The 11,409-nt window shown below is 35.4% G+C and overlaps 2 protein-coding genes across 2 annotated transcripts in view; both read right to left on the bottom strand.

The window, feature by feature from the left end:
* rab27a (RAB27A, member RAS oncogene family) overlaps positions 1 to 9,836 on the bottom strand; it is a 14,789-nt gene extending 4,953 nt beyond the window's left edge. Inside the window, exons 1-5 of the mRNA XM_059506961.1 lie at positions 9,672 to 9,836; positions 2,572 to 2,744; positions 1,528 to 1,613; positions 1,315 to 1,418; positions 168 to 291 (exon numbers count right to left, since the gene is read on the bottom strand). Coding sequence (XP_059362944.1) covers positions 168 to 291; positions 1,315 to 1,418; positions 1,528 to 1,613; positions 2,572 to 2,724 — 467 coding nt within the window. The 5' untranslated portion in view covers positions 2,725 to 2,744; positions 9,672 to 9,836. The remainder of the gene's footprint in view (positions 1 to 167; positions 292 to 1,314; positions 1,419 to 1,527; positions 1,614 to 2,571; positions 2,745 to 9,671) is intronic.
* Positions 9,837 to 10,686: 850 nt separating this feature from the next.
* LOC132101783 (uncharacterized) lies at positions 10,687 to 11,270 on the bottom strand. The gene is made up of 2 exons (XM_059506987.1): positions 11,232 to 11,270; positions 10,687 to 11,038 (listed from the first exon to the last, which is right to left on the bottom strand). Exon 2 carries the CDS (start codon positions 11,004 to 11,006, stop codon positions 10,794 to 10,796), a length of 213 nt encoding a protein of 70 aa, XP_059362970.1. The 5' UTR covers positions 11,007 to 11,038; positions 11,232 to 11,270; the 3' UTR covers positions 10,687 to 10,793.
* Between the last annotated feature and the right edge of the window lie 139 nt (positions 11,271 to 11,409).

Below are 11,409 nucleotides of genomic sequence, written 5' to 3'. Positions count from 1 at the left end.
CATCTCTGTTTTAATGTCAGCACGATCTAATTACGCTAAATCATTGTCATGTGCTGACGATATCATAGTGATCTGCTCAAGCATCGGTGCTCTTTGAACGGACAGTGAGGTATTTCTGTTGATCTTTGGAGGCAGTCGAGGTCATGTTCTCGAGTCTCGTTTCTCACCCGTATTTCTCAGCCAGTTCTCGCGCACTTTCTGTTTTCACGGCGCGCTGGTCCTCCAGGTCTGATTTGTTTCCGCACAAGACGACGTCGGGATTCTCGCAGTACGCGTGCGTCTGCAGCTGACCTGCACAAGACATCACAGCAAGTAACCTTTTAATACTGTTATTTTAAAATTATTCATGATAATGCAACAACAACTCGCAGCTTACTGTAGAGCGGTCTTTTGTTTTAATTATAACAATTTATCATGTTGTTGTTGTTGTTAATATTCTTTTTTAGCTGGGTAATCACTCCAAACGGTTTAGTAAAGTTTTTTTTACAAATAAATGTAATTTAATTATTATTATTAAATTCTAATTTTTTTACATAGACAAGCACTCTAAACTGCTAGTTACACATAAAATTAATAAAAAATAATTTTAAATATTTCATGCATTTTTGGTAGAAGTTGTAGTATTTGGCCAATCAATCTAAGCTGCTAGGTAGAATTAAATTCATAAAAATAAACAATAAATTTCTAGCAGTGGTAGTGTATTAGGCAACCACTCGAAGTTTCTAGTTAAAAAAAAAATGCATTACAAATAATATTAAATTAAAAATAAGTAAAGATTATTAGTATTAGTAGCAGCTTAGTTACTCTAAGCTGCTAGGTAAAGATTAAAATAATAATAAAAAATACATATATATTAAAAATATTTTCATTTCGCATTCTTATAGTAGTAGAAGATGATAGGTAACCTACTTGTTAAAAACAAAATGTAACAAATAATATTTAAAAATTAACAATCATAATAATTACTCTAAAGTAATAGTTAAAAAAAAACTATTAATAAAAAATTATATTAAATATTCTTTTAAAAATAAAAAATACCCTAAGCTACTAGGTAAAGATAAGATTAATAAACAAATGCATATTAAAAATATTTTCATTTTGTTTCATTTCTAGTAGTAGAAGATAGGTAACCCGCTAGCTAAAAATAAAATGTAATATAAATAATAAAAAATAATTAATAAAAAAATAATTTGTGGAAGAAAAATTTGTGCTAAGAAAAAAAAAAACACTTAATTTCTGTAGAAAATGAAAGTAGCTGCTCATTAATTGTGGAAACAGAGAAACGTTAATAATGAATAGTAAGTCTGGACTTACTCATCCAGTTCCGCACATTAAGGAAGCTCTGCTCATTGGTGAGGTCAAAGAGCAACAGGAAGCCCATGGCATCCCTGAAGAACGCGGTGGTCAAACTCCGAAACCTGCATTCAGAGCAGAAAACAAGAGAGAGAAAAAAAAAAAATCACATACATATATACGCTTATTAATCAGGATTCATTTTTTTTAAAGCGGTTCTGGTCTGCATCTGACCTCTCCTGACCGGCTGTGTCCCAGAGCTGGATGTGAATCCTCTGTCCTCTCCCGACCGTCCCATCAGGACCGCTGGACTTGTACACCTAACAGGACAGAAGCACTGTATAAGAGTGTAATGAATATCCTGCCATCCTCTGCAGGCAGCGTGAGGTTTGCCCAATGCAAAACGTCCCGCCACAATGTTACACTGTTGTGGTGGTTGCCAGGGGGTTGCTATTTGGTTGGTTTGGTGTACAGTTCCAGGAAACCCGAATTTACTCTTCACACAGTCAAACACAGCCGTGTAACGCACACTTGATGACTGAGAACGGGAAGCGTCTCATTAGTGCTGCGACTCCTGATTGTGTGGCTCTAAAACATCAGCGTTTGTTTGATATCTTAAGTGCTCAAGTGTTTGTTCTTAAGGAGGGATCCCTAATCTATAAGCCCATGTGATCCTGCATTCATCTTTCCCTAAAACACACACACACAACCTTCCAATGCAGTTTCCTCAACAGTTTTTGTTACCATTGGAAGTGTTATCTATCTATCTATCATAGGTATTGTATAGTGTGTATTATGTGCATTATGTCGACCGTCTCCCCACGTTCCCAACAAATTAAGCAGCCTTAGGCATTAAATTACATTCAGAAACAGTGTAATTACCTTGTGCGTGTCTGTTTGCTTTCACAGGGACGCAGTGTTCTGCATGTTTGTCCTGCATCTAGTATTCATGAGCGTGTTTAGACAAATGCGTGTATATCTGGCCTCATCTGAGGCTGCGATCTACACATGCTCTTGACCTCTGGGCAAGTTTCCATCAGCAGTTACAAACTAAGCTGAACAGGACCATGGGATTTTACAGTCCGGTAAACCACAGAGCGGGACTCCACAACAATAAACCTCCATTGCAACCAAGCAGGAAACATCTGAACTAAGGAGACTGTGAGAACAAGTACTCCGGCACACTTGAACACTCATGAATAAACCAATGCATAATGGAAAATATCAATAAAATTCAACCTTACTCGTGATTTTAGTGCCAGTATTAAAACCACTCACTACTCGTTTTTCTCTGAAGTCTATTCCCACTGTGGTGATGAATTTGGAGTTGAATTTGCCGTCCGTGTACTGGTACAGGAAGCTGGTCTTTCCCACCCCAGAGTCCCCCAGCGCGAGGAACTTGATGAGGTAATCATAGTCCCCCTCGGACATACTGAGAGCTGAATGAGGACCTGTGATGGACAAACACACAGCACTGTTACCTCCCTGGCAAGGGTGCACTGTTCTTTTTTCATGCAATTACTAGAAGAAGAAAAAAAGTTACAAATCCAAAAAATAAACTCAGAATTCTGACTTTTTTTTTGTAATTTGGAGTTTATATCTCACAAGTCTCTTTTTTTCCTCTCTCTCTCTCTTTAAATTTAGAGTATCTCACACACAATTCTGATGTTTTTTGGTCACCGGAAACTATAAAAACGAAAAGAAATAATTGCAACATTTTATCTCAGATTATCAAAAATAAGTCTTTGTAAGTTCTGAACTGTTAGATTCTAACTGAGATTAAAAGACTTAATTAATTTACTACGTCATTAAAAAAAGTGCTGGTATTCGGTAATGTGATATATCACGGCGATGAATATGCACGATATTGTTATCGCGCGCACTTCTAAATACCGTGAATAATTATAAAATTACAAATTATTCAGAACTTGGAATGCATTTTAAGAATACTATTCCCATCAAATGGTCAAAATGCACAACATCGCTGTATGCTGCTTGAAAGACGTGTGTGCTCTGATGTAAACAAGCACATGAAGGAGCATGTGAGAGATGCGCTGAATGAAAGCACATTCACTCTCTGACAGCAGATGGCGCTAAACTGCAGAAAATGCAGCCTGGAAAACCCATAAATAAAGCAGCTCCACTACTTTCTAAAACACATTTAAATAGCCATTCAGAGTTTGTGTATTCGCTATGATGTTCATCACAGTGCCAAATACTTTTTTTTTATTTTAATCTGGACTACAATGTGCCCTCGATATTGTTTGAAAGTGTTTTCATTCTTTATTGTTCATTCACACTTTACATTAGGGCTTCATTAGTTAATTCATTAGTTAACATAAACTGCCAATGAAAAATTATTCATCTTAGGTATTCCAATATTTAATAACACGTTGTTAAAATCGAAATCGTTGCAGCCGTGTTATTTAATGAGCTAACATGAACTAAGACTTGTACTTTTTTAACAAAGATTAATAACTTCTGTAGCAAATGTAGCTATTGCTCATTATGAATGTTAATGGTTAACTAATGAGGTCTTATTGTAAAGTGATGCCTTTGTGTCTTAAAAGTTCGTTTGCACTTTAATCGGCGTAAAACTATTAACTTTATATTTTTCTGTTTTGCTTTATTGTATTTAAATGTTCAGTTATTTTTGTTTTAAGAATTTTTTTTTTACCTGTTATACTGTATTATGACCAAATTTCAATACCGTGATAATACCGTATACCGTGATAAAAGCATAAGCAATTAATCTTAACAGAAAAATTTTGTCTATACGGTTTTTATTACGTTTTAGTACTTTAACAAACTAAACAAAAATGAGAAACACTGTCTTGGCAACTTGCTGAAATAAAATAAGATAAAGTTTTTGATATTTGAAAAAAAATAAACTTTATCTGTAATATAATAATTATTATTTCAATTTTTTTGTAGTAGTTTAAGTGACAGCAACCCTGACACACACATTTGTGAACTCTTACAAACAATAACAATAACAGAAGTCGACATGAAACTTTCCTTCACAAATGAACTTTCAGAGCATGGCAGGATAATTAACAAGGTTCATGCTGACTTTAAAGAAATACCCATAATGAACCCATTAGTCTATTCAATCCACCATTTTTTAAAAAGCATTCAGTTAAAATGAAGAAAGACAGGCATTTGCATTGATGCAACAGTGCTGATTAAGTAACAGGAAACAAACAAAAAAATTTGAGACTACATCTGAAGTGTTGCATGCATTTCTATTCCAGAACAGTAAATATGCGTCTGAAACCTCTTTTTTGTTATTGTTAATGAAGTCCATAAATCCTGGAGCCTAAATGAGGAAACAGACTTTGAAAAAGCACCTTTTTATACCTGAATGCATTTACACAATGGCTTTTAATTCCACTCATTTGTCAACTCAAGTTTCTTTTCACTGTAGCCTAAGACTACAATACAGAGACATTCATCAGTTAGTAATGAAGTGTTTCATAACCTATAATATTTAACTCAGAGTTTGCACTAGAGACAATCATTATCAGTCACAGTTGCCTTTGAAATGTTGTCATGCTCTATTTTTATCCGTCAGTACAATATTGCAAAATGCTTGATGCTGAAGTATTATTTTAAGACATTCTGCGATGAGATCTTAAGTCAAGTCTCATCAGGCACCACGTTTCTTTTCTTTTTGTTTCTGCTCTCTTATTGTGAAGAAGTCAACGTATATTGCAATCAGGTCTTAGAAATGTTTTGCAAAAGGAAGTTTTAAGCCCTGAAAGTTGACCACACATCTCACAAGATCAAAGAAAGTTCCTCAACAAAGGCTCTTCCTTTGATAGATGAAGTTATGTGCAGGTTTAACTAAAACGTAAAGTACGTGCGCTTCTAAAGCTGAACTATGATTTCATAACGACTTCATGCACTTCTTGTCTTGACACGTTCTCAGAATCAGGGAGAGGAAAGCGTCCGTCGATGACTGGGTTCTCAGACCGTGTTAAAGCCGATCATATGACTGCAGAAAGAACATAAAAACTTGAACAAATGACCACATTCTTGCACCATCCTGACCATAAGCAGATTAATGTCTGGGACCAAACACATTTCACAGACTTTTCTTGAAATATATATATACACTAGAAAGAGCACATGCATCACCTCAGGCCTGACAGCTATTTAAATAACACTTCCCAGATGAACTAAAGTCAACAGAGTTATACTGCATCGGTCTCAGGAACGAGATTACCCAGAATGCATTTCAGTGTTTATCACAGATGAAATCAGTCACTTCATTATGGCGTGTCTTGGAGGAAACGTTCAGTGAAACTGTTTATCTAGAAGATTTGCTATCTTACACACAGCAAAACTTCTCATTGTCATGATATGTGACTAAAGGAACACAGACTAGTTAGAAATGCATTTAACTAACTAGTAAAGGCATGTATACGAGCATGTCTAGTGGTCGCCCAAAATATGATTTTCCATTGCTGATCCAGTTAAGAAGAATTATCAATAAGGATGATGCACTAAATTGATCAAAAGTGACAGTAAAGACATTTAATGTTACAAAACTGCTGTTCTTTTATACTTTCTATTCATCTGTAAATCCTGAAAAATAACAGCAACTGAGAAGACTACTGATAGACTACTCATATAACCTCAAAAATGGACAAATGTTGGCCAATGCATTGGTTTATCACTACTGGAACCTGTTTTGCATGGGTTTTAAGTGCATGCTACAGCTGATCTTCTTAGCTTTGCAGTAAACAAGCACAAGATCACACTGAAATCTGCTCAACTTTAAGACTCTTATTGTAAAAAGATCATTTAAAGACATGCAACTCCAAAACGCAACTTTTATGTTAGTTCTGTTTTCCATATATAATGAAGTTGATTACATCTACAGGAAAATTGCAAGAAAGAGAGCTTTCGCTTTCTGGAAAGTGCACCAATTTGCAAAAACAACCTCGTCTTTATGTGCTACATAAGCATGAACACAATCCCCGTGTAAGACACAAGCGGTGAGTGTTCGTCTGCATCATCTGATGGTCATTTGATGGACTTCTGAAGACCGGCTGATGCCTTCATTTCAGTCAGACACATCTACACATCCTTCAACGATCACCGGCCTTGTGCAAGAGCTCAACAAAATGCTTTGGCTTCAGCTTCCCGTCCAACAAAAACAGCCTTGATGAAGACACAGGCTTTAATCAAACATTCCCAGTCAAGCTCTGACAGGCTGATTTTTGTCTTTGTCCGCTTCCCTCTTCTCAAGCAGTATGTGTGAAAGACAAATCTCCTGTGCAGACCGAAAAAAACCTCATAAACTTTGACCTGATGTGAGAAACTATTTAGCCTCTTTGAAAATTCACATTTTAGCTATAGTCTTTCAGCGATGCATGCATGATGCATGCTACAAAAACAAAACAAAACAATAAAAACTTGAGCCGGCTGAACTTTAATCTAAGATAGTTTCTTACAGTCTGGCCAGAAAGGAGTCTGTGTTCTGTAGACACTTGTGCGTTGAAGTCATGTAATAAACATCATATTAATTAACACATGAGCGACACCATAAACTCATAATAATGAGTCCGGAAACTATGCATTTTGGAGCTGAGGGCGATGTTATTGAGAAAATATAGCAGATTCAATGGATGCAGCAACTGTATTGACAGTAAATTTAATAAGATGAATATAAACATAAAAAACAAAAACACAGCTGATCGCACAATTGTTCTTTTTCTGTCACAAAAATTTAAATAAAAAAGCCAAAAGGCTCTTTTTGATCTTGCAATTCTGACTTTTCTTAACAGAATTGCAAGTTTAAATGTATTGCAATTTCTATCTTGCAATTCTGTTTCTCAGAATTGCAAGATATGACCTGAAATAAAAAGTCTAAATTGATAAATGTTAACTTGCAAACTCATATTTGTGAGCGGAAAAGCCTGAATTGGGAAATATAAATTTGCAATTGCAAGATTAAAAAAAAAAAATGTACACTTGTTTCTGCCACAGAATAAAATGAATAAAAAAGGTATGGTGACTTTGTATCTCACAATGCAGATTTTTCTTCTGAACTGTGTTCATATCTCACAATTCTGAGTTCATATTTAGAAAGTTATTGAAAAATAAAGGTGCTTCACGATGCCATAGAAGAACCTTTAACATCTGAAGAACATTTCGTTTTAACAAAATGTTCTTTGTGGCGAAAGTAGGTTCTTCAGATTAGGTAAGAAAGAGATGGTTCTTTAAAACCTATGACTGAATGGTTCTTCGTGGAACAAAAAATGGTTCTTGTATGGCATCACTGTGAAGAACCTTTATGTATCTTGATTGTGAAGTGTGTGCTGAAGATGTGCAACAGGACAAAAACATTCTTCATTAACTAAATAACGACTCATATCAAAGCGACAGAGTGATTTTTGTCATTCACACTCCAGTCCTGTGCACTGACAGCTTTTATAAAGGCTCTTTTGGGCTTTCTGAAGGATGTGGAGCGTAAGATTAAACATCATGCTCAACTAATAACCATCAGCTGGTGCTCATGTGCTCTTGGCATCCTGTCATGTGACGGTCCTGTCAGTCCCAGCCCTGCCAAGACTACTTAAAACACACACACACACACACACAATTGACTTCAGTCTATGTTCATTTCATTTGCTTTCTCTAAAACAGGCAGGTGAGACCGATGAGCCCATTTTTAATGATCTGAGATTTGTGGAAAACTCTTCTCAGGACAGATTTAAGGAATTATTTAAACAAACATTTCTCACTCTCACGTTCCAAATGTTTTTCCATGCAACACAAATCACAAATTTGTAGAATATTCCTCTGCTTTGCATGCAATGAAAGCGAACGGGGCAGTAAAGCTCATAAACTACACACTTGTGGAGTATATTCCAAATCTTCTTAAATTGTATGAAAGGTTTGCATGTGAAACTGACTGATATTCAAGTCTTATATATATATACATATCACTCTCAAATGTGCAGACATTCCAACATGGTGCATGAAGACAAGTCTCAAGTTTGATGTAAGTGACATTAAATATTATTGGCCAAAGTGAATTTAAGTATTAAATCATTTAAGTATGATGTTAAAGACATCTAATGAAATTAATTGCATTTTAATTGCATGGAAAAACATGGATATTTCACAGGAATAAAAAAAAAGAAGAAAACATAACAGGTTTGGAATGACATGCAGTGAGAAAATGACAAGAAAACAATCATTTTGGGGGGTTGAAATGTTCCTTGAAGTCTCAAACTTGTACAAAGGGTGTCAAATTCAGAATCCCATCATGACCATGGTAAACCGATTCAAAGAATAGAGTCATAAACATATGTTATCTTACAGTATTTCCCCAGTTAAGCAAGAAAGAATGGAAACTTGATCATTCAGAAGGGAAATTATCCCAAAACCAGACATTCCTGAGAGGTAACCTGATCTGGGAGTGAAGCAGTGTATTTTCCTGGTTACTTCTTCCAATGTTAGGGGTAATGCATTACAAGTAACGCTAATTACGTAATCAGATTACCTTTTATGAAATAACTAGTAAAGTAAAACGTTACTTTAGAGACATTGTGTGTGAACATGATCTTACTGTAATTCTAGACTAAATATGAACACTTATTTAATCATCTCACCTGCACAAAAACCGACTCATTATTCCTCAAAATGAATAAAAACAGTCAACTGCAAACGCAGAATATTATACATATCTGCAATAATTAAATATTTTAAATAAGACAAATATTTTCTTCATGCGATTAGTTTGAGCTGCGCCCTCTACTGTACAGACAATAATTTACATTTCCTTCACCCTGAAGTGCATTCATTACACTTTTGATGTAAAAGGGCTTTCATATTTGCAAAAACAATACCTTTTTATATTAAAAACAAGCAAGCAAGCCCTGCATAGATTTAACAAGCAACTCAAAAGTAACGTAACGCGTCACTTTCCATAAAAAGCAACTGAGATAATAAATCGTTACTTTTTCTAGGGAGTAACGCAATATTGTAACGCATTACTTATAAAAGTAACGTTCCCCGTTTCCTTTCTGATCAGATTCAGGTCACAGTTATATTATGATGGCTAGATTTGATCTAGGATTGATCCACGTGTGTGTTCAGATGAACAGCAGCTTTTAATCACTAACCACGCATAATTATGACATCATAACATAACTACACAACATATACAGTAGCCTTTATGCAATATATTTAAGATGCATATGAGGTTAGTGTCACATACTGAATATTTTAACGTGAATACACTTCTACGCCAACATGTAGGTCTTAATTAAATAAACGCGTTGACAAGTGAGCAAACAGTTAACATCAGCTTCTGAAGTGTTTTACGTCGTGGAAAGCTTTACAATAACATTCGCACTTACCAAGTCAGTGATCTGAACGTCTGCTGATCTCTTTAGGCTTGCTTTTTCGAAAATATCAGACCAACTGAAAACAAGTTTAAGTGTGTGGCAAGCTACAGTTTTTGAAGCGATGGACACTTTGTTTCCTAAAGTTGCTCCCACACCCACATACAGTGACGCAACACTTCCGGTGTTCTCGCAGCCCTGGCTTAGCTCATGAATATTAACTAGATATCGCTGACGCTGCTTAGAGACCTTCCTGGAGAGACCACCGCGATAGTAGTGTAATTAATATTATTAATCAGGCTATTTAGCCAATCGGAAAGGACTAAAGGGAGAACGTCACGTTGCGTGCTTAATATTCATGAGCTAGGCCTTCGCCATAGTAGGACTAGTCCGCTCGCGCCCGCTTTCTGTTTAGAATGTACGAAATAACTTAATAAATTATTTTAACTAGTGGTCAGCTTTTGGTTTCTGCATCTAAAATATTTTTTTTAAGTATGTACAATTTGTTCAGCGTGCTCTCAAGCTCTTTCAAAACTGTAAGTGCGTGTGTGTGTGACATCTGGTGTTGTAAAATGTAAAAGGTACATGAAAAGTTACATTGTTAAAAACAATTACAGTTGAAATGTTTCAGTCTCTTTGGTTCTTAATATACTGTGTGCTGGCTTCTTAAGCATTCATGAATGTTTGCATTGTATGTAAGAGATAATGAGTCCCAATCTGGATCCCTGTCGAGAAAATCTTTATTCATTTTATTTGTATATGTATTCTGTTAGTACATTGTATTTTTATATTTCACATAAAATGTGTAACTTTTTTGATACAAGCTTAATTCAATAATTGTATTTTAAAAAGTTAGATCATTTGTACCATTGTATTTTTCACACAATATATTTATTTTAAAATGAAAAACATCTTGCAGATTCTAAAAGGAGGATTTTTTTTTTTAAATCAATTTTTGTTTTATAATTTTTTTTAGATTTTTATGTTAATTTTGAATTGTTATATTTGTTTTTTAAATAAATGAATCGAATGGTGTAGAATCTTGTAGTTTATTTGCAGTGCTACTTATTAAGTATCTCTAAGTAACACCATTCACATAGTACATGGGAATAACAAGCATGTAACACCGTGGCACATTCAGACTCCGTCTTGGGCTGCAGATGCATCTTGCTGTGCTTGTTGGGTAGTTTCCGCTCTCTGCTCTTCTGGGTCAGACTTGAGGTCTTGATCTGGTGCAGATGGAGGTTTTCTGGGTGCCTCAAACATAGGCCTGTAGATATACACACCTCCCACCACTCCAACCAGAGTAGCAAACGCAATCTGATTAAAGGGGATCCGTCTTCCAAACATGATCTTATGTTATGAAGGCACTAGACATCCCACTGGGGAAAAAAAGCAGAAAGAAAGGTTTATGATGACATACTAACAACCTGTTCTGGAGTCAATCAGATATTGCGGTGTTTTGAATTTTAAGTATGCATAAATGAGGTACCGTGCACTACTGTATTTACATTATGCATGGACCAAAACTTTGGTGACGACGGCATTCACTTAAATTAATATTTCCTCACTCACCCTGAGGTTTTCAGTCGTTTGTTAGAGTAGTGTGAAAAACGAGGACGAACAAGCGACTACGGCAACTCGCGCAGACCAAACGTGACGTATGTTTTCGCATTTAAATTATTTTTTCATCTTGTATTTAAAATAACATGTGCCTGAACCAATTTACACGAATAACGGAAAACATATTTAT

The sequence above is a fragment of the Carassius carassius genome, chromosome 23, assembly GCF_963082965.1.
Source record: "Carassius carassius chromosome 23, fCarCar2.1, whole genome shotgun sequence".
NCBI lineage: Eukaryota > Metazoa > Chordata > Actinopteri > Cypriniformes > Cyprinidae > Carassius > Carassius carassius.
This window is presented reverse-complemented; position numbering and strand designations above follow the sequence as displayed.

Bases quoted from the DNA above. Each gene is read 5' to 3' on its own strand.
- LOC132101783 (XM_059506987.1), bottom strand. From the start codon at position 11,006: ATGTTTGGAAGACGGATCCCCTTTAATCAGATTGCGTTTGCTACTCTG.